The sequence below is a fragment of the Rattus norvegicus genome, chromosome 19 (genome assembly GCF_021556685.1).
Source record: "Rattus norvegicus strain SHRSP/BbbUtx chromosome 19, alternate assembly SHRSP_T2T, whole genome shotgun sequence".
NCBI lineage: Eukaryota > Metazoa > Chordata > Mammalia > Rodentia > Muridae > Rattus > Rattus norvegicus.
This window is the reverse complement of record NC_141552.1, coordinates 60,217,503-60,241,021: the sequence shown is the minus strand read 5'-3', so window position 1 is coordinate 60,241,021 and position 23,519 is coordinate 60,217,503. Positions and strand designations below refer to the sequence as shown.

Here is a 23,519-nt window from a genome sequence, read left to right as displayed (position 1 = left end):
CCCCTAAGGAAATGCTACTAATATTGAGAGGACATTTCCTCTCTACTTGTAGAAATGTCAGCAGACATGGCTGTGAGTGAATATATATGCAGTTTGAACTAAAACATAATCATATGAACCACGTTAATCTACAGCCCGTCTTTTCTTTTTTCATTTATAACATGTCCCGGACACATCTCTAAGTCATTTCCTTACATTTTTGGAGGGAGGGGCGACTTGGTTCTGTGACCCAGAATTTACCCAGGATCTTGGGTGTGAGCACGGCTGTGGCGCTGCCCACTGAAGCCTGAGCACCTCAGTAGTGGCCACACCACACGGGAGACAATGACCCCCCTCCTCCAGCAGCCCTCCACTGCCCATGGCTCCCCAGAAGGATAAGACCCCATGAGAGTCTCCATCCTGTGTCAGAATGCTGCTCGGACTGAGCACTGTGTAGGTTTCTGCCACAGTGCCCGCCTATCTTTTTTTTTTTTTTCTCTTTTTTCCGGAGCTGGGGACTGAACCCAGGGCCTTGTGCTTGCTAGGCAAGCACTCTACCAGTGAGCTAAATCCCCAGCCCCTTGTGCCCGCCTATCTTGACATGGACCCGGGATTGAAATCGCTAGTAGTTCGCTAAGTGCATTTTAAGTGCCATCAGACAGCCCTACATTACCCTCCCGAAGAGGTGCATTAATTCATTTTCCTACAAAGAGTATAGACGCCAAATTCTCTTAAGGGTGAGACAGCACACTGTGCCATCCTGTGACAAATGACTCAGAAAAGCAACTTCTGCCCAGGGCATGAGCCATAAGGACCTGAGGGGAAAGGATGAATCATTGCAGCGGGGAGGGAAATGAGGGGTTCCCAGGGACATCGTGCAGGGAGTGGAGGCAGTGGAACAGGTACAGGAAGGGGAGGGTTGTGGCCAGCAGGCTTTACCCATGGCATTTGTTTGCTGGTTGTGTCTCGGTGAAGCAAGACTGAGGGCCGTTTTCCCTCTCTTGTTGTCTGGGAAAAGCAGGTTCATATGCCTTGGCACCAACTTTGGTGGTTTTGCTAGTGGGCAAAGCCTGTCTTTCGGAGATCTGTCAGCGCAGGGTGTCACTGAAGTGTGTGGCTTAGGACAGAGGAAGGTGTGGCAACCACATTTCATCCTGTCCCTGTGAACCAGGGTGTTCTGATGAGAGCTGTCCTCTGATTCATGAAGAGGGAGCCAGAGGCCAGCACCCTGAGCACCCCTTCCTGGTCCCAGCTGCACCCCGAGCACCCCTTACTGGTCCCAGCTGCACCCTGAGCACCCTTACTGGTCCCAGTTGCACCCTCACAGCTAAGGGTGAGAGCCTGATGTTGTTCTGCCTCGATCCAGAGTCTTTCACGTTCAGTTTTGCGGCCAGGCACGGGAAGGCTGCGGTGGGTAGGTTTACACAGGGCTATGTGGAGCCCAAGCTGGTTCTGCTTGTCTCTCCACCCCACCCCAGCTTTTGAAGTTCAAGGCTTACCAAGTTTAATGGGGACCAGCTTATAGTCACTCTTCTGCCACCTTTAGCTATTCTTAAAGAAAGTTATTTTTTGGGGGGGGGCGTTGTTTGTCTGCATTAGATATACTTGGATAATCAGTGTCCCAGTTACATAAATTAAAGTTATGAAGCTGTTAAACGGAAGAGCACAGCTTTAGGTCTGCCACACACACCAAGCTCTGTGATGCATTAGGTTATAAAGTGCCAGGTCCTGGGTAGTAAACACGGCCTGTGCCGTCCGTGCAAACAGAACAGCATGCATGTTTTGGTGTGCTTGTGCGCCTGTATCCCTCTCTATGAAACAATCTAGGGTTGTGGTGACAATGACTGCCACTAGTCATCAAAGCAGGGGTCTTGAGGGATGTGCATGCTTTCAGGGTCCTGCCTAGTATGTGAGAGATCCTGGGTTTGAATCTCAACGCCACATACATCCAGGCATGCTTGTAATCGCAGAATTCCCAAGGCAGAGGCAGGAGGCTCAGGAGTTCAAGGCCATCTGAAACTATGTTTTGTATTTGAGGGCTGAGATGTACAAATCCTGTCCAAGAAAATAAAACAAAAATGAAAATGACAAACATTTAAAAGGCCAGAGAGATGCTGACTCAGCAGCAGAGGTGCCTGTGGTCGGATGGCCTGACGTTTATCCCTGGAGGCTACATGGCAAAGAGAGAGAGTTGGCTCTTCCAGGCTGTCCTTTAACCTTCACATACATGTGCATACCTGTTCACGCGTGCACCACAAACAGTGAGTAAGCAAACAAACAAGCAGATCTCTCGAAAGTAGAACTAATCAGGAGGCGGAGGCAGGTGGATCTCTGTGAGTTTGAAGCTAGCTTGGGCTACACAGTGAGTTCCAGGTCAGCTAGGGCTATATAAAGAGATTCTCAAACTAAACTGAACTAAACTAAACTACACTACACTACACTAAAAATAGTAAAACTATAATAAACTTTAAATGTCTTATATAAAAGTAATGGCCACATGGGTAGAAGGAAGTGGGTTTTAAGCAGAAACAGACATCACTGGTTCACGAATTCACAGAGCATCCTGCTTGGGTCTGCAGGCCTGCGGCTGGTGGTGCCCAACGGGAGCTTCGCCTTTGACAATGTCACCATCTCCCTGATGTGGCTCCTTTCTCCCTACACTGGAAACCTGTCCTGTGTACTCAGCATGGGAGATGGCTATACCTTTGACCCCTACTACCCTCCCAGGTAAGAGTGACCTCTGATCCTTAAGGCAGGTTGTATCGGTCAGCTTCTGCTGTATAACAAGCAACCCCCAACCCTAATGGCTGGGACCATAGTTTTCATTTCTCAGGGTTCTGGGGATGGCTGCCTAGATTTCCCGGCTGCGCTGACCCTGTGGGTGGTGACTGGACCAGGAAGGCCTCTGTCTCTCGCATGTCCCGTGGTTAACTAGATGTCAGCGGAGGGCATGAGCTGTTCACTATTACACAGGCTGGCCTGGGCTGGATTCCGTGTGGTTTCTAGAATTGAGAGTCAAGTGTTGTGAGAGCTATTGGGCTTCTTCTGTCAGTGTGGAGTGATAGCGCTGCCCTAGGGTGGTGCCAGGTAGTGTGCTCAGGGTTTCTACTGCTTCGATGAAACACCATGACCAAAAAGCAAGTCAGGGCAGGACCCTGGAGGCAGGAGCTGATACAGAGGCCATGGAGGGTGCTGCTTACTGGTTTGCTCCTCGTGGCTTACTCAGCCTGCTTTCTTATAGAACCCATGTCCACCGGCCCAGGGATGGCTCCACCCACCATGGGCTGGGCCGTCCCCCACTGATCACTAGTTGAGAAAATGCCTTACAGCTGGGTCTCATGGAGGCATTTCCTCAACTGAGGCTTCTTCCTTCTCAGAGGACGCTAGCTTGTGTCAAGTTGACGTGAAAGCAGCTAGGACAGCTGGGGAGATGGCTCAGGGGCAAAGAACCTGAGTTTGATTCCCCAGAACCCATTGATAAAATAACACCTCAAACCCCACCAGGCACAGTGGTCTACCCTGCCTTCCCAATGGTGTGGCAACAGTAAGAAGATCCCCTAGGGCTTGCTGGCCAGCTAGCCTAGTCTACTTGATGAGGTCTGTGTTAATGAGAGACACCTGTAGTAATAAATAAATAAATAAATAAATAAATAAATAAATAAATACGGACAAGACCCAAGGAATGACATCTGAAGTTTTCTTCTCACTTTTACGTGCTCCCATACACACATGTACATGCATGTTCACGTGTGTGCAGCACCCCAACACATAAGCAACCCTTTCTCTCTGACACCTATTTGGGCAGCAGCTCTAAGCAAAGATCACCAGCATCTTGTCTCTTCTGGGAGCAATTGACTGGAAAACATCATGAATTTTTTTTAATTACGTAGAAGCCATACTGTGCAAATGTCATTGTGCTTAACCTACCACTTTCCTTCCTTCATTAATTCCTTCCTTCGTTTTTATCTCTTCTTTCTATTTTTTTAAAGACTTATTTATTTATTATATATGAGTACACTGTAGCTGTCTTCAGACACACCAGAAGAGGGCATCGGATCTCATTACAGATGGTTGTGAGCCACCATGTGGTTGCTGGGAATTGAACTCAGGACCTCTGGAAGAGCAGTCAGTGCTCTTAACCACTGAGCCGTCTCTCCAGCCCCTATTTCTTCTTTCTGAGACATTTATTTATTATAGGGGGGCACTCTTGTGCCACATGCACGTGTAGAGGCCAGAGGATAACTTTAACTGAGGAGGCAGATAACTCCTTCCACCACATGGGTTCTGAGAATGGGACTCAGACCATCAGGCCTGACAGCGAGCTCACTCACTGAGCACCCCTTCTGTCTGTCGGTCTGTCAGTCTGTCGGTCTGTCTGTCTGTCTGTCCACCTGTCCATCCATCTGTCTGCCTGCCTGTCTGTTCATCTGTCTGTTCGTCTGTCTGTCTCTGTCTCTCCTTCCCCCCTTCTAGATAGAATCTCATTCCATACTAACTACCTATCCCAGGCTGGCCTTGAACTTCTTACCCTCTTGCCTCATAAACCTCATAAAGAGTGCTTGGACTATAGGTATGAGCCTCCATACTCCCCAGGGCCCTTACTTGTTTGACTTTTTGCAATGCTGGGGAGTTTGAACCTAGGGTCTCATGCATGCTAAGTTGGTGCTTGACCACAAAACTAGAGACTTCTAGTTGTGCTTGACTTCTTGTTAGTCTAAGAGGTAGGAACTTTAAAGTTGGACGCCATTCCTCCTACATGACCTTGTGGAGAACCAACCTGATGGACCAGAGTGTTCTCCTTTGGTTTCTGTCTTGCATTTGATGTCCTTGTTCATACATATGTCAGTCTGTTTTCTTTATCTGTTTTGGAAAAGCCTCTGCATATCTGAGATTGTACTATGTGTCTTATGGGACATTTTATAGAAGGCCTGCCTTGTTCAAGCCCGGAATTGGGTAGCATGTGCCCCCTACTGGCAGGACTGAGAATTGACTCTTTTATTGTTCCCCACCATGGGTTGCCTTGATAGCTGAGCTGTATTGTGGTGACAATCTTGTTGGGAAAATGATAATTATGAGGCAATACAAGCCTTGTGGAGGAACTAGATACACACAGGCGGCTGGGAAGCACAGAGGAAGTTGGTGGTTGGGAAGAAGTCTTTTGGATTTGGGTGCAGAAGCAGAGAATCTAGGACAGTGGTTCTCAACCTTCCTCATGCTGTGGCCCTTTATACAGTTCCACATGTTGCGGTGACCCCCAACCATAGAATTATTTTCATCGCTACTTCATAACTATAATTTTGCTCTTGTCACGAATTGTAAACATCTGTGTTTTCCGAGAGTCTTAGGCAACTCTGTGAAAGGGTCGGTCGACTCCAAAGGGGTCTCCACCCACAAGTTGAGAACCGCTGGTCTAGGGGAGGGCCTGGCCTGAACCTGAAGAAGCAGGTCATACCCTGCAAACGCTCATTTCCCATTGTACTCATGAGTATGAGGGAAGATGAAAGATTCTGGAAAGCTCGACAGTGACCTGTCCAGGAAAAGCTGTTGATGCTTGCCTGTCTGAGGAGACAGAGACTGAGAGGACTGAGGAGACTGTTCCTGGGAGAAGAAGAACCTTGAATCATGTACTTCCTGGGACTTGAACTCAGGACCTCTGGAAGAGCAGTCAGTGCTCTTAACCACTGAGCCATCTCTCCAGCCCCCGGTCTTGAACTTCTAATCTTCTGCCTCCTCCTGCTGGGTGCTGGGACGGCAGACAGGCATTGTCACACCTAGTTATGGAGGGCTGGAGATCAAACTCCGACCTGCATCCGTGCTAAGCAAGCCCCCTGCGTTACATGCTGCCCGCCACACCCCCCACTCCCGGCCCCGCCGCCATCTTGCCATATGGAGAGCACAGAAGCGGTGAACCCATGCATGATTGTTGAAGCTGTGCTCCTTTAACCCCGGCTCTCCTACAGTGTGTCCAGCAATGTGACCCACCAGTTCACCTCTCCCGGGGAGTTCACGGTGTTTGCTGAGTGTACGACCAGCGAGTGGCACGTGACCGCTCAGAAGCAAGTGATCCTCCGAGAGAAGATGGAGACGCCCCGTGTCACTGGGTGCTCAGGCCTGTCTGGATCTGGAGCCGGCCTCCTCTGTCAGGCTGTCTTTGGGGAACCCCTGTGGGTTCAGGTGGATCTGGATGGAGGTGAGTCTGCAGGGTCGAGCAGGTGGAGGCACACGGAGGATTTGCCTCCTCTAAATCTGTCCAGCTAACCTGAGGCTTTAGTGTCTTAGCGTCCTTGTGTTCATTTATTTAACACCCATGGTATCTTCAGGGCTAAGTGCTTGGCCTATGATGGCCCACTCAGGATAGACTCCACTTAATCTACCCCAAGCTAGAAGGCCAGTGGGCCAGAGAGAATCCCCGCCTTCCTAAGGATGTGTCTGCATGTCCACAATCCTATTTGAAACACTGGCCCTCTATACCACTTCCCTCTGAGGGAATTTCAATAAGAAGGGGTGGGCTTAGGAGGGGCTGCCTATAGCACACAGCCAGTGGTGACCGTGAGCATGGCGCCATCCTGTGGCCGTGAAGCCCCGCAGTCAGCTGTACACGTAGGGATACAGGCCTACCCACAGTTCTGGCGAGGGTACACTCTGATTGGACACGGTGTCGTCTAATTAAGCCAGAGGCCATTCTGATTGGTTCCAACATCTACCTTGTTTAGCCAAGGCTTCCACGCTGATTGGTTACAGCTTCCGTTCTAATTTATTACAGAGATCACTCTAATTGTGCCCACAGGGTCCATTACTCCTCAGCACATCCATTCCCGGTGCTTGGATAGTTCCCATTGATATTTTAAGTAGCACCACTTTTGTCCACAGAGACCGCCCTGCCTTATCCACAACAACGTTTTCCCACAAAGCGCAGTCCAGTTAGAGCTCTGAATGGAGAGCCCTATTGACATAAATGATGCAGTGCAGATCTAGGATGGCGGTGGTGGTGGTGCGGGGGATGTTAGTGGTGATGGCGTAATGATGATGGGGATGATGAGGATGATGGGGATGTGATGATGACGGTGATGGTGGTGGTGATCATCAAATGAGGAAGGGTCTGACTCAGTATGACATCCTTCACTCCGATCGTCTTAATGGCATTGTGATGGGCTTCGGCACTCACGAGGTTCCTTCCTGTTCCTGTGTGCCTGTTGCCTAACAGGGGCTGATATGTGCACCCAGGGTAAAGTAAAATAATCTTCCGTTGATTTATTTAGTCTTCCTACGAATACAATTGTGTGTCAGCTCTTTGCCAGGTGTGTGGGAGGTAGGAATACACATGAAAGTGAAGGGTCCTGCTCCTATAGGGCTTTATGGTATCACCATCATCACCAAATGATCATCATCACTGTCACCATCATCACCACCACCAGTATGTCCTCTTCCTTCTCCTTCTCTTCTTCTTCCCTTTCCGCCCATTTCATCAGCATCCAAACGAGACATATCTGGCGTGGCTCCTACTGGAAACAATATCATCTAGTTGCATGGATCCCATTTTCTTTCTTTTAATAAAACTCTTTCTTTTTTTTAAGATTTTTTATTTTAGAAAAGATCTATTTATTTATTTCATGTATGTGGGTACACTGTCTTCAGACACACCAGAAGAATGGGCTCCAAGTCCCATTACAGATGGTTGTGAGCCACCATGTGGGTGCTAGGAATTGAACTCAGGACCTCGGGAAGAGCAGTCCGTGCTCTTAACCGCTGAGCCATCTCTCCCGCCTTACACCACATTGTCAAACAACTACAGTATTTGGCATCCAGCTAGGACAGTCATTTGCAGCCTGCAAGGAAGGCTGCATTTTGTGGGGAGGGGGTTGGGTTTCACAGAGTTTACCTGTGCTAGGAGGTCACCAGTGGATGCTAAGGGAAACACCTTCACCTATTTTGGCTGAAAAGAGTGCTTAAAGTTCATGCTCCTGCTTCAATATTCTTGTGTCCCACCCCCACCCCAGATTCCTCTGTTTCCCACCAAAAGGGGGGAGGGGTCCCTATCATCAGGCTGTTCTTAGCAGTTGCTTTAAATTCCTGGGTTCAAGGGCTTAGTTAAATAAGGAGGCTGCAGCTGTGACTCAGTTGGAAGAGTACCTGCCATTCAAGAAACCCTGGGTTTGATCTCCAAACTGAGCACAGTGGGGCTTGCCTGTTATCCTAATTCTTGAGAGGTTCAGACAGGAAAATCTAGAGTTCAAGGCCAGCCTCTGCTACATAGTGAGGTCAGGGACAGCCTGGGCTCCATTAGACCCTATCTCAAAACCAATCAAACAAACAAACAATAAAAAAAAATTTTCAGAGAGGATTCAGAAGTAAAGATAAAAAAAAAAGTAAATAATCACTTATTAAGCCAAAACTTAAAAAAGAAAAAAAAAATACAGTTAGCATTTAGGGAGGCTGGTCAGTCCTCACTTATTTCTTTGGATCCATATCTATGTCTACGGCAGAACTTGACATCAGAACTCAGCCTGAACTATCTTAGAACGCTAGTGCACAGTTGGTAATGGCCTTCCTAAATTTCCCTTACTCCCCCTAGGAGTCGGTGCGACTTACGCTGTGCTTTCGGGTAATAGAACTCTGGCTGAGTTCACCACCCGGAGGGGCTCGCAGCTTTACAATCTGACCCTGGGGAGAGACATCCAGGAGTTGCTGGGCCCTGGGAGGCACCACCTGAAGATCCAAGATGTCAGCACCAGCACTGCCTCCGCCCGTTCTGGAAACTTCACTGTGCACTTTGTGGAGCTGCTGTCGGGGCTTCGGGCCTCCTGGGCTTCTGACCGCGTGGAGCTTGGGTGGGACTTGTTGGTCAACGTCTCGGTGGCTCATGGTACCCTGGAGGAGCTGACCTTCGAGGTGGCGGGACTCAATGCGAACTTCTCCCAGAAGGAGGAGAGCGGTGGGCGGTCATCTGGGAGCTACCGCGTGGCTGTTCCTGCTGAAGGTACTGGGGTTGGCAGCTTCCCTGCCAGTTTCTAGTTTGGTCCCCCTGGGGCTCAGAGGGGTGACACCAGGCAGGTATGAGAGTCTCAGGCCTTCCGCCAAAGGTCTGCCAGAGAACAAAGGTTCCACAAGAGAGCCAGCCTCCTCCTCCAGCATAGTCCTGACGCTTCCTTCCCCACCCCTTTCTCCAAGAGTCTTGCTTGGAATAGGAAGAAGCCAAAGGACAGAAATAAATGAAAAAGTACACACCACACTGGGCCTTGAGTCCCCGTGCCAACTTGCAGACATATCTGTGTCCTGTGATTGACACGAATGTGGTCCAGCGTAAACTTGTAAGCTTACTTAAAATGTTATGAGATTTATTTATTCACTTATTTATGGTAACCCACTTGCTCCGTTCTTGAGTTGAGCTCTGTGGGTGACATCATGTCCCCGTGCCCTAAGTTTGTTCCCACCTGCTGGCTTTTGCCTCCCTCTGCTCCCGCTGAAACTATTCATTGAAGTCTGTCCACATTTAACTGCTAAAACCTGGGCCAATCCAGTGGCCTTTTGCTCGGGTTTTTTTTTTTTTTCCCCCGGAGCTGGGGACCGAACCCAGGGCCTTGCGCTTTCTAGGCAAGCGCTCTACCACTGAGCTAAATCCCCAACCTCCTTTTGCTCGGTTTTAGATTAACAGACTTCTTTCCTTCCTGAGGCAAGATGATCTAGGCCTCTCCAGGAAGAGGGAGGACACAAAGGGTCAGGACTCTGCCTTTGGTGGGCATGTTTGAAATTGCCTCTGTGAGCTCCTGAGACCATCTGCTGGGCCCCTCAAACCACAGCCCACAGGATGATAAGCGCTGTGCTTCCCCTTCAGCTGGCTGCACGTAAACAGCATCTTACTCTCCCACCATCCCTCTCCTGAAGGCCTATGTCTGGTCCATAGTTCTTACCCACACTTAGTCCACTGTATTTCCTAGGAGCAGAAAGACATCCATTCGCTTATTCCACCCTCTCTATTCCTCCACCACAGGCTGATTCCACAGGGCATGAGAAAAGAACCCTGCTCAAAGAACCTTCTCGTGCTGTTAAGGGTAGCACTGTTCCACTTCCAACTCACACGCCATACTGGACTCCAAGCCTGCTATGTCTCCGGGTCGTTGTACCTTCCCCTGTGTGCTCCCAGAGTCTTGCCTCAGGCCCAGTATATAGTAGGGCTAATAAGTATGTAGAGGATGAGAGAGTCCGGGGCTGCTGTCAAGGCTGCCAGACAGGCACACGGAGGGAGAGCTGTCTCCGTTGTGTCACGGAATTTGTGACAACGCTGGTGACTCTTCCCCCACCCCCTTGCCTTGCAGGCACCTTCCTGGTCACTGTGCACGTGCGGAACGCTTTCTCAGACCTGAGCTTGGACATTGGGAACGTCACGGTCACTGGTGAGGTGTTTGTACTCTTAGGAGTCTAGGATGCTGAACCTGCCTGGGGTCTAGCAAGGAGCCCTTCAAATAGAGTTGTGAACACGGAGCCCAGCCCACAGTCGCAGATTCTTCTGGGTGCTCTAAAGGCACAGTTACAGATAGTGTCATTAAGTCCCACACTGACCTCATACAGGCGTTCTTCCTGCCGTGACTCCCTGAACTGCACAGCATGACAGTGCTCAGACCACACATTCACATTATCTTAGGCATTATAATCTAGAGTGTAGGAGGGGAGCTTGACGTTTTCGTCACCTGCTCCCGGGATGGCCTGAGGGTGTGGCTCAGTGGTAGCGCCCTTCCTCAGCACACAGAAACACTGGACTCTACCCCTGAGCTGCAAACACGATAACAGAATATAGAAGATGACGGCCGGGGGATGACTCTGAGGGTCAAGAGCTTGCTATGCAGGTGTGAGCTCCTGAGGTCGGATCCCTAGCGCTCAGGCAAGAGTCGGATGAGGCAGCCACACATCTGTCTCCCACAGAACCCTGTCATCTTCGTCTCCATCACCTGAATGGTAGACATCTTGGGGCATCTTCAACACGATCTCTTTGGTTTTTTTTTTTTCATATTCGTTTGTTTGTTTATTTGTTTGAGAAGGGTCTTGTTTTGTTGTCTAGACTTGCCACAAACTCTAGGCTCACCTGCTCCTCCTGCCACCCCAACCACTCCCCCTCCATAGCTGGGACCGGAGTACATGCCATGATCCTTCCGTGACTCTGCCTTTATAGTTTATAACGTTTTCCACTGAAGCTTTAATTCTTGTTCCCACTATGTTCACAGCCCCTTCCGGTCTCCGAGAACCGTCTGGAATGAAAGCCGAAGCAGAGAACGTGAGCATCTTTAAAACGTTTTTTTAAAAAGACTTATGTATTTAATGTATATGAATACACCATAGCTGTCTTTAGAGACACCAGAAGAGAGCATCAGATCCCATTACAGATGGTTGCGAGCCACCATGTGGTTGGTGGGATTTGAACTCAGGACCTCAGGAAGAGCAGTCAGTGCTCTTAACCACTGAGCCATCTCTCCAGCCAACCCCCTCTTTCGAACACTTAACTTCACAAGGAAACAGTATCCAAGCGGTCTCCTTAGAGTTTTGAGTTTAGGAAACTGACAGGGTCCCCACGCTTTCTTCCATTTGGAGAAAGAGCCCAAGAGTATGTTCTCTAACCACCACAGGGTTAAGCTGTGAAGCAGCAAAACCCTGGGTTGTGTAGGTAGGCCTTAGGAAGTAAATAACACATTTCTGTAAATGATAATATTATTAATAATAATAATAATAATATAATAGGCAATACAAGAAATCATCGGAGAAATTAGAAGATATTCCTAACTAGAATGATAATGGCAGCATGATTGATCCACATCTGTGGGCTGCAGCTGGAGCAGCATTCACAGGGAAATGCACAACCGTTAGCACCCGTTTGAGGAGACAAAGCCCCGGTTCTTCAGTGTTTGCAGTTTTCGGTTTCAGTTTTCAGTTTTCCTCGACACTGTGCAGGTGCTTCCTGGTGATAACAAAGACCTACTGTGCGCCTGCGGAGTTCGAGAATTGACATTCTGGGGCAGAGACGGGAGGGCGAGGAGGCAGGTGTGCTCTCTGCCCTCGTGAAGCTTAGAGATAAGCAGACGAAAGAAGAGAACTGAGAGTGTTGTGTGTCTGGTAGGAACCAGGTGGACCAACAGCAAGCATCAAGAGCGTGCGCTCGCAGGTGTGCCCAGAGGGGACATGAAGATTGGGAAGGTGGCTCACTGGGTAGAGCTCTTGCTACTTAGTGGAAACTGAGCATGATCCTAAGAGCCTATAATCAATCCAGATGCCCCGACAAGCTAGGAAGTGGAGACATGAGAATCCCCAGGAGCATAAAGGCCAGTTAGCCAGGTGTATACAGTGGAGAGTAAGAGCCCGTGTGATATAAGAGTTGCAGAAAACAAGGACTGACACCTGGGATGTCCCCTGACCTCCACACGCTCATGGCACACACAGGCCATCAGAGGTTGAGTTCCACTGTAGCCTTGTGTGATTCTGGGTCAAGGCTCGAGCAAGAGGACCCATAGGTAAGTTGTTTAACTGGTCCTACCAGCAATTTCGTCCAGAATTCACCTCGGGGCCTGCTGATTCCTTTTCTAGAGCGGACATTCTCTTCATGGTTGCCCAACCAGCAATGTCTCCTCTTCTTTCTGATGCTTCTGGAAGCCGGTCCCACAGGGAAGCTTCTCCATGTCTGTGGCAACCGTGGGTGTCAGAGGCTAGCAAATCATCAGAGGGACAGATACACAGAGACTCAGAACATAGCTGGGAGATACAGGCTCATGACCCCTCTGAGACTTGGCTGCCTCTAAGTCTTGTATTCCTTCTAGTTTTTCTTTCTTCGTGTGTACATGTTCCTCAAGAGCCATACACCTTGGCCTTGTGTAGGTAGTGCCTCTCATTATCCTGGAGCTCGACAAGTGGTCTAGTCTGGCCTGCCAGTGAGCTCAGAGATCCATTCATCTAGTCTTTCCAAGGCTGGGATTACAGCACAGGTCACAGCCCTTGGTGGGTTCAAGTGGGGCAGGGTTGACTTCATATCATTGTGTTTGCAAAACAAAGACCTTAATAATGGAGCTGCAGGGGTTGGGGATTTAGCTCAGTGGTAGGGCACTTGCCTAGCAAGCGCAAGGCCCTGGGTTCAGTCCCCAGCTCCGGAAAAAAAAGAATAAAAAAAAAATAATAAAAATGGAGCTGCCTCTCCCCACATCCCTCAAGACCTCTATTCTTAACTGATTGCCTCCGCCTTCCACATTCTCCTGCTTCCTATAATTGGATTCCCTCTAAGGAAGCACAGGTGGTACTCATAGTGTTAAGTGTCCATTAATGTCCCTTAAGGGTAGCAGTTGGGTTTCTACCAGGTCCCCCAATGTTGCTGTAAAATTAAAAATAGGGCTTTCTTTTACCCTGCACTAGATCCAACACCGTAGTGCCCCAAGACATCTGGTAGACATCTTCATCTCAGTCAGCAAAGCCTCTCACCCACTCTGCTCCATCCCATATCAAACTGCTGATGGCTGCTCTCTGAGCCTGGCAACAGTCTCTCTACCCGTCTAGTTCCCAAGGCAGGTTGCCACCACGCCAGACACACACATCCCAATTCTGTGGTGGCCCAGTATCTCTTGTACTCAATCAAATCGCCACATGAAAGAACACACAACACAATAACCTCTGATCCAATTGATAATATATAATATGCTCATCTAGACACACAAAGCCCTGTACACATCCATCCCTGTAAATGTGCAGAGAGGAATCTTAACATCAGTCTCTGTGTTCTCTCGGCCTGCTTCTCCCTGATCCGGTCTCCTCTTCCTCTCTAAAACTTTTCTCCCGCCCATCCTTCCTTCTTGTCCAATGACAGGCTTCATTCTATCCTATACCTGCCTTCACCTGCATAATGACATCATCCTACACCCCAACATCAGCACAGGGCCTGGTCTAGAACAGCCTCTGTCCATGCAGGCAACCACAGAGTGGATCCAGTGAGTCTTAGGAAGGCACACCGTGCCTCCAGAGGGAAACCTGAGAGCAGACCACCATCCAGAACCTTCTCTGCTCTTAGCCTCACCCTGTGGCCACTCCCAGCAAGCACTGCTCTGGGGTGGAGGGTAAGTTGGTGGCGGCACTCTACAGTGAAGCTGAGTTATGGAGTGTTCTATCACTGGGGGGTTCCTTTCTCTGCAGGGACACAAGTGGGACATGAAGGTGTTCACTGAGCCTGAACTGTACGTGGACCCTTTCACAGACGTCACACTGGGCTGGCCGGATGATGACCTAAGCTTGGACTTCCACTGGTCCTGTGGTAAGTGGTATGATGTTCCTGTCCACCCGCATCATTGATGAGAGAGCATCATCAGGCTTGTCTGTTCCCTCTCCACCGGACACAAATCTAGCCTGACGCTGCCTGCCCATGTGTGCCAGAGTGCAAACCTCAGCGATGGGAATGGAGGCAAAAACAAGGAGCGATGGTGTTCCTGAATGCATGTGACAGGGCATGGGGAGAGTTAACAGCAGTAACGAAGCCTAAAAGCTCGGTTGCTTTGTTCATTGACATCATCCACTGGCAAATCCAGATAAGATCTGTGACCAGATAGGCCTCCTCTGAGAGTGTCCTTCCCTCCTAACATACAATACCACACACATACACACACATACACACACAAACACTCATCACCACACACACTCACTTACACACATACTCACACACACTTACACACGCTCACTTACACACTCACTTACACACACATATACTCACTTACACACACTCACCACACACTCATTTACACACACTCACACACTCACACACACTTACACTTACACACACTCACTTACACACACACACACACACACACACACACACACACACACGCCAAAATAAAATGGGACAACTGGAAGTTGGGCATGGTGGGTTATCCCTGTAACCCTGTCAGTCAGGAGGCAGAAGCAGGAAGACCATGAGTTTGAGGCTAGCCTAGGCTGTGCCACCAGATCTTGTCTTGATGAAACAAAACCATTATCAGAAGCTTTGCTAAACCAGAAAGTCCACGGTGTGTTGGGTTCAGGGATGCAGTGCACGAGCGTCTTCCCATCTCTCTCAGGACATTGCTGGGCTCAGTGGAAGACCTGTGTGGAGAGGCAACTGCTCCACACAGACCAGAGGTTGCTGGTACTCCATACCTTCTGTCTGCCACCTCTCAACTCTGCTGTCACCCTGCATTTGGCTATCCTACGGGGCCAAGAACTGGAGAGAGAGACAGAACGGTGCCTCTATGTGTCTGCTCCCCTGGACCTTGGGCCTCAAATCAGGTGAGGCACGTGGGTGCCATGTCATTGGCCCGCACCACTCGGAGGTGAGACTGGTAGAGTGGATCAACCAATCTCACTTGTGCTCGAATAGGGGTGGCAACCTGTGGATCCACAACAAATGGCATGAAGGGACCGCAGAAGTCTATGACAATTTCATCCAGGGAACAGAGACTTGGAGGAGGAGTTGGGGGAGGGGCTAGGGAGGCAGGGCCTTGCAGATCCTACCAGATTAATGTTTTCCACCCAGGAGCTACCCAAGGTCCCTGAGCAGGAGGGGACATGCTCCAAGCTTGCTTCAAAACTTTCTGCTCTCAGTGGATTGGCTTAGCATCTTATAGGAGTCAAAGGAGAAACTTGAGGTATCAGGGCCTGTCAACAGGGTCCCGCTGGAAGCAGATGGCCCACTATAGTCAGGAACTTATTACAGATGGATAAGCATCCTCTTTCAGGTGAGAGTGAACAGGACTAACCCAGGTGACAGTGTGCAAGTGCTATAGGGTGGGGCAAGCCATCGCTCCTAGGACTGCAGAGGTAAGACAGGGGATGCCTGGAATCCCCTCTGTGGAGAGAGACAGAAGCCATGGCCTTGACTAGAGGATGAGGGGATGCTGATTCTGCCATGCCAGCGCTTTGGTAAGAAATAAATGAATAACCTTGTGCTCCCCTCAGCACACCATCTCCCCCTCAAACTTCCTGAGCCCCTACCAATGCTTTCCATGGATGGGAGCTGAGACATTGTCTCTGCTGGGAGAGCTGGAGAACGATCTGGAAGGTCTGTAGAAACCCACCAGCGTGCTTGCACTAGGGAAGACACTAATAAAAGAATTAAGGGGTTTGATGGATTCATGAAGTTAAGGCTAAGCGGACTCAGGGAGGCATTAGACATGCACCATATGTCAAAGTGACCTGTCAGGGGCTCCAGGGAGGGTGAGGGAGGTCACTATATAGAAGGTTCAGGGGGCTGTAGCTGAATAGATGATCTTCAGGTTCACTGAGAGACCTTGTCTCAAACAATAAGATGAAGAGAGAAGACATTCCATATCAACCTTATACACACACACACACACACACGCGCACACACACAGATGCATGCACACAGACACCTGTGTAAACACACATGCACACATCTGTGTATGCATACACCTGTGTACACACATACACACATGCATGCCTGCTCACACACCTGTACAAACACACACGTGCATGCGTACACACATGCACACACATACACACACATGCACACACATACACACACATGCACATACACATGCATACAAATAGATACCTGTGTACACACATGCATGCATGCATGCACACATACCTGTCTGTACACACACACACACACACACACACACACACACACACCCCAAAACAAAAACACAAAAGAAGGCCCAGGGGTTGGGCCCTGACTCATGGTTCATGGTTCATGTTCCGTCCATCCACTGAGGAATGGTGTCACCTAGGACCAATCATGCAAGTCCTCTGAGGCTAGCATGCTCCCAAGTGCTCTCGGGGCTCTGACATGTCACTCTCAGAGCTATGCACCATATATGTGCTGTGAAGCCGCGGCACTGTCACTTTTAGTAACATGATAGAGGATCTCAGAAGTTATCTGACTTTGTCCACTTCCTTTGCAGCTAAGGAAACCAATTAAGCAGCTCATACAAGGCAAATCTTCCTAAGTGACAAGGTCAGGATTGGAAGCTAGGGACCTGTCCTGCCCCTCCACCCCCACCCCCAGCCTGGCTGCAAGTGGAGTGCGTGTTCTGACTCTTCTTCTGCCTGCAGACCAAGGCTCTGCCCTGGCTTAGGTTGGAGCATTGGTGGGCTTTTTCCATCTTTGATTTGGACAAAGGCAATGTTCCCACCTTCTCCACAGACTTGAGAACTGGGCAAAGACCAGGCAAGTGGTCACAACGCCTGAGGGAAATTTCTCTCTTTAACCTCTGTACCTTCCAGCTGTCAAAAGAACTGCCGACCAGTGAAAGCCGACCAAGATGTTCTGCTCACTGTCACTGTGGGAGATGAAACCCCAGTGGCCATGTTCAACTGGTACTTAGATGACACCTCACCAGAGAAGGTGAGATGTCACAGCCGCTCAGAAGAAACTGTGTCCTCCAAGAGGACCAGCTTTGTGTTGAATGCCGGGTCCTGAGCCAGGGTAGACCAAGCCCATTTGGAGCCAGTGCAGGGGCAATGAGGAAGATTAGGGGGTGTGCTTTAAAGAGACCCAAGGGAATTTCTAACAGGTGAATGGACACATAGGAGCAAAGCCTATGAGGAGAGAGAGACTGCTGCCCTCAGCCCAAGGCCCTGCCAGGATGCATACATCTCCTAGCTGCTGGGCATGGGGATGATGGTCTATAAACATCTCCTAACCCAGCACCCTTACCCAAAGGAAGGCTATTTCTGCAGCATGCCTCACACACAGCCATGGGGCCACACTGAGAAGAATGCCTCTTGAAAGCGCTTGCTCTCACCCCCTTCTCTGCCCTGTTTACTTGCCTAGCTCACTCCCCAGTGAGTTCACCCTGCAAAAGTGACCTGCACACATCCCTCCTCCTCATAGGCTCCTCCCTCAGTTAAGTGGTCTACACCTATGCCTCCTCGGGCTCCTTTTCTGGGAAGCTGACCTCAGGCAAGAGGCAAGACTGGAGACTATTTACTGACCTAATGGGTAGCAGCAGGGCCACGATTTGCTCATCAGAAAGACATGTGACAGGCCCAGGGGGTTGGAAGCCACAGGACTGAGAAGTCCAGGCACCTATCTAATAAACTCTAAGGGCCTGAGTGCTCTTCCCTTGCAGGCCGAGCCTCTCCCAGCAGCCTGCAGACTCAGAGGATTTTGGCCACGATCACTGACCCTCCTTCACAGCAACTCTTCTGTGCTGCTACTGAATAGCAGCTTCCTGCAGACCTGGGGGCCTGTTATTCACATCCGGGTCACAGGTGAGATGATGTCATGCCAACCTGTTATTCATATCCAGGTCATAGGTGAGATGCTGTCACTCCAACTCTTGTTATAGGACCAAGGCCAACTTGGAAACACTAAAATAAGAGACTTTGGCCTATTGTGGAGCAAGGCATGGAGTCTTCTGCCTGGAAGACTTTGGGCAAAGGATTTGACTTCATGTTGCCTCAGTTTCCCCCAACTGTGGCTTTGGGGTGACGTAAATGCCTGTCCTGGAACTGTCCTCATGCAAGATGGTTGACAGGATGCCAGTTGTACAAACCGGTCACTCTAAGACAACCTGTGTGTGCCACCAGAAGTCAGGGTGACTCAGTGCTCAGACAGAGTCCCAGAACAAAGGCTATGCTTTCTAAGAACACCCCCTTTGACCCTTCATTATGACCTAAGTTCTAGCACTGCAGGCTAGTGGCACTTGCGTGTGTGCCTGTAGGTTCTGTATTTTCTGACGCATCTCACAGGGTGCCCACAGACAGACAAACTGAGGTGGGCACTTGTGCAGTGGACACACTTGCTCTACCCCAGACTTTCTCAACTGAGTTAGGCCAACACGGAGGGGTGACTGCTCTTCCCAAGGACCTGGGTTCAAGTCCCAGCTCCCACATGGCTGCCCAGGGCTGCTCACACTGTCTGTAACTCCAGCTCCAGGGAATCTGTTGCTCTCTCACAGACAGAAGACAGACAGACAGACAGATGTGCAGGCAAAGCACCGATGCACATAAAAAATAGTAAACCATTTAAAAAGGGAAAAGTTTCTCCTTTGCTCAGTTCTCGTGGCCAGTGCTCTTTTGAACTCTGTGTCTGTGTCACAAGTGGTGGTACATGGCTGAAGGACAGACAGGGGCTCACAATGCTGAGGGTGTGAGGCTGGAAACAGATGGCTTCTGGGTAGCATCCACCTGCTTCCAGCTCCATTGTATTTCGGTTCCTCCCTGGCTTGGCCATCTGACCTCTGGGAGATCTGCTCATGTTGTCCTATGAGGAGGTTACTGTTGGTTCCACTTTACAGATGACAGAAGTCAAACCAAGGCCACTTAGAGAGGAAATAGCAGAACTCCAGCACCACATCTGCCCACTTTCTCAGTGAGCCTGGGGCTCTGCACTGGGGATAATTGTTAGATAGAAGTGTTTGGAGGCCTGCTCCAGAATCTCCAGAGAGGTCAGAGGCTGCCGGTCTGTAGAGGGCCAGAAACCGCGAAGCTCCCAGGCCGTCCTGAAGAAGGGTTAAAGTTTTAGACACGCGGTCCTCTAAACACAGTGAATTTTCATTTCCCAGCACTGACCGACCACGCCTACGGGGAGGACACCCACGTGATCAGCATGCTACCTCCACCTGAGGTGCCTGCCTGCGTGATTGACCCTGAGGAAGGTTCTGTACTGACGAGCTTCGCCATCTTCTGCAGCACCCCCACAGCTCCGGGCCCTGTGGAGTACTGCTTCTGTGTACAGTCAGGTACCAGCTAGAGGCTCTGCTCTTCCCTCAGCTCCCAGACTCGTTTTCTGTAAAAATAGGGATTGTCTGTATCTGCTGCGATAGAGTGTGTTCTATAATGAGAGAGGATAACAGGTTGAGGGATTCCTAAGTCACGGTCACCCCCAAAGCACTGACCCAGTCACAGTACCAGAAGGGCAGCATCTGCCCAAACCCAGGGGACGCAATGACTTTGTCCCATTGTAGGGAATATAAAACGGTTAAATGGATGAAGAGACACAACAAGTAGGGGCATACCAGGTCATAGTCCTCAATACACGCACACGCACACGCACACACACGCTCACACACACACACATACACACACACACACATGGGGAGGAGACAGGGAGAAGGAGAAGAGAGAGGAAAGGAAAGGGAGAGAGAGGTAAATAGAGGGGAGAGAGAGTTGGGGGAGAGGAAGAGAGAAAGAGAGAGGAAAGGAAAAGGGAAAGAAGAGAAAAAATGAGAGAGAGAGAGAGAGAGAGAGAGAGAGAGAGAGAGAGAGAGAGAAGACAGAGGTCAAGGGGGTCACTGTGACTCTTTGAAAGTCTGAAGTTGCAGCTACCTTGATGTCAGCGCTGGATCTGGCTCATAGAACCTTCCACACTTTCACTGACCCTGACTTGTAAGTGGCAGCACAGAATGACAGTGTGTCACAGGACAAGCGAATCTCATATTTTTGGTTGTGAGCCTAGCCTTTAACAGCTGAGCCATCTCTCCAGCCCAGGACAAGCGAATCTCAAAGAACATTTTTTTTTTTTTGGTTCTTTTTTTCGGAGCTGGGGACCGAACCCAGGGCCTTGCGCTTCCTAGGTAAGCGCTCTACCACTGAGCTAAATCCCCAGCCCCCATTTTTTTTTTTTGGCGAAGGTTCACAGAGGGTTAACCATCCAAGACCCTACCTATATTGCATGATAACCATCCAGTCAGCCATGTCAGCCACAACAACCACACCCAGGACGGCAGTGGTGGGTGGCGTGGGGCAGTTCACTCCTCCGTTTACCATTGTATTTTGGTTGCCAAAGGTTCTCACTGTGGACCCAGGCATTTGAGGACTGTCACACAAGCTCTGTGTGGGCCTTAGCTCACGTGGGACTTTCTTTCCAACTGAGGCACCATAAGTGATGCAGGCATGTTCTGCAATTATCCTGCCAGACACCACATGGCATAAACAGTGTGCTCTGACCCTGGTGAGGTGGGTGTAAGCCCTTCTGAGGGAGTATAGATTTTATGGGTTGCCCAATCAAAGATGTGCAGTTTGCTGGGCTGTTAAGGTGACAATGCCAGGGTCTGAGTGTGGACAGAGAAAAAAAACACAAGGCAAGTAAGCTTCATTTCCAAACTCCTACATTCTGCACCCAAAGGGAGAAACCAGTTTTCCCCTTTGTCCCCAAGCCCCATCTCACACAGCTTAGTGAGAAGGCAGGAGGCATGGGCACCCAACATTGACTGTTCACTTGAGATCTGTCTTAGTCATTCCTGTACAAACATCGTGACCAAGAAGCATGTTGGGGAGGAAAGGGTTTATTCAGCTTACACTTTCACATTGCTGTTCATCACCCAAGGAAGTCAGGACTGGAACTCACACAGGTCAGGAAGCAGGAGCTGATGCAAAGGCCATGGAGGGATGTTACTTACTGGCTTGCTTCCCCTGGCTTGCTCAGCTTGCTCTCTTATAGAGCCGAGGACTACCAGCCCAGGGATGGCACCACCCACAATGGGCTGGGTCCTCCAGCTTTGATCACTAGTTGAGAAAATGCCTTACAGCTGGGTCTCATGGAGGCATTTCCTCAAGGGAGGCTCCTTTCTCTGTGATAACTCCAGCTTGTGTCAAGTGGACACACAAAACCAGCCAGTACACAAGCCAATAGCTTTGCAGTTGTCTGTGCACTACAGAGTACTAGAGACTCCCATGATGTGTGGGGGAAAAAACGATATTCATCTGCTCATTCATGTTTATAACAGATAGGTGTCTAGTGTCAGGATGTGTTCTGGGTGTTAGGTGTGCTGCAGTGAGCATGACAGAGGAAATTCCTACCTTCAGTCTTTAACATCTAATAGCAGAGACAACTGGTAAACCAAGACATGTCCCACAGGGGGCGCTGTTTGAGCATAGTACCAGGGAGCTCCTCTGTAGATGTTGTGAGGCCGGGAGAAGAGTGTCGTCTGGAGTCTTACCTGTGTGAGGCCTTGGGTTCCATTCCCATCACTGTTAAATCCCCAAAGTAATGTGGACACCACGGGTGGTGGCTCATGGCTACAGTCCCAGCACTTGAGAGGCTGGGGCAAGGATTGCCTTGAGCTCAAGATCAGCCTGGGCTCCATGGTGAGTTCTAGACCAATCTGGACTACCGAGTGAGACACTGTCTCAGAAAAACAAAAACAAAATTAAAAAAAAAATGAAATTAACAACAAAACAAAAGCAGCAAAACCCTAAACGAAGACCAACAAACGGAAAACCCCCAGTGGGCTGACTCGATAGCTCAGTGGGTACGGGTGCTTGCTGCTCTGGCCTGGGACTTGAGTTTCATCCTCAGACCCACATAAAGATGTTAGAAAAAAAAACAACACCACGAAGCTATCTGCACTCCCTATGTGTGCTGTGGTATGTGGGTATCCTCATCGCTCTCTCTCTCTCTCTCTCTCTCTCTCTCTCACACACACACACACACACACACACACACACACACACACACACACAGAGAGAGAGAGAGAGACAGAGAGAGACAGAGACAGAGACAGATTCAAAAACAACAAAACAAACCCACCTAGCTCATGTTGCTGGTTCCTGGAGAGGTGTGGGTCTGGTCTGAGTGGAGTTAGGAAGCTGATTCTTTTCCTCTTGCTATTCCTTTCTCTTCATCCACTCCCTAACTTGTTTTTGTTTGAGTCTTAGTTTGTTTTACCATATTAAAAAGAATGAACAGGGGTTGGGGATTTAGCTCAGTGGTAGAGCGCTTGCCTAACAAGCGCAAGGCCCTGGGTTCAGTCCTCAGCTCCGGAAAAAAAAAAAAACAAAAAACAAACAAACAAACAAAAAAACCCAAAACAAACAGAAAAAAAAAGAATGAACAAACAAAAACAAAAACTAACTAACTAAATGCCGAAACAAACCTCCTGGGGACTGGAGAGATGGCTCAGCAGTTAAGAGCACATGTTGCTCTTCCAATGGATTCAGGTTCCATTCCCAGCACCTGCGTAGTGGCTCACAATGTCTACATAGCTCCTGTTCCAGGGGAACCAACATCCTCTTCTGGCCCCTTATGCACCAGTTGTTAGCATTCTGTCTAAGCTCCACCCCCAGAGTTACCTGGCAACAGCCAGGTATGCTCCACCCCACAGTTACCTGGCAACAGCCATGTATGCCTGACACTATAAAAGGGGCTGCTTGCCCCCTCCCCTCTCTCTTGTTCTCTCTTGCTCTTACCCTCTTACCCCTTTGTCCCTTCTCTCCCCATTCCCCTCCTCCCTTTATCTCCACATACTCATGGCCGACCTCTACTCTTCTATTTCTCTACTTCTTTCTCTCTCTCTGCCCCTACTACTTTCTCAACTCCCCTCCCCATGCCCCGAATAAACTCTATTGTATTCTATACCCTCGTGTGGCTGGCTGGTCCCTCAGGGGAAGGGATGTCCCAGCAGGGGCCTGTTGAGGCACCCCCTCCCCCCACACCTCACCACACCTCCATAGAACATATCCCCCTCTCTTTATCTTTTTATAAACACATCCCCAGGCATGCCCGTGGTGCACAGATAATACACGTGGGTAAAACACCTGCACACATACAATAAAAAAAAAATCTAATTTTTTAAATTAAAAAA

The 23,519-nt window shown here is 49.6% G+C and overlaps 1 protein-coding gene and 1 long non-coding RNA gene across 2 annotated transcripts in view; one reads left to right on the top strand and one right to left on the bottom strand.

Annotated features, from left to right (window-relative positions):
- Pkd1l2 (polycystin 1 like 2) overlaps positions 1-23,519 on the top strand; it is an 86,655-nt gene that overhangs the window by 7,862 nt on the left and 55,274 nt on the right. Inside the window, exons 5-14 of the mRNA XM_087596671.1 lie at positions 2,559-2,706; positions 5,940-6,169; positions 8,552-8,956; positions 10,293-10,370; positions 11,196-11,245; positions 14,134-14,251; positions 15,048-15,255; positions 17,215-17,335; positions 18,063-18,204; positions 19,500-19,676. Of these exons, the coding sequence (XP_087452797.1) occupies positions 2,559-2,706; positions 5,940-6,169; positions 8,552-8,956; positions 10,293-10,370; positions 11,196-11,245; positions 14,134-14,251; positions 15,048-15,255; positions 17,215-17,335; positions 18,063-18,204; positions 19,500-19,676 (1,677 nt within the window). The remainder of the gene's footprint in view (positions 1-2,558; positions 2,707-5,939; positions 6,170-8,551; positions 8,957-10,292; positions 10,371-11,195; positions 11,246-14,133; positions 14,252-15,047; positions 15,256-17,214; positions 17,336-18,062; positions 18,205-19,499; positions 19,677-23,519) is intronic.
- Positions 21,220-22,960, bottom strand: LOC147999481 (uncharacterized). Its single transcript, XR_015644340.1, has 4 exons — positions 22,812-22,960; positions 22,466-22,588; positions 21,876-22,060; positions 21,220-21,302 (listed from the first exon to the last, which is right to left on the bottom strand). It is a non-coding gene; the product is annotated as an uncharacterized LOC147999481 (long non-coding RNA).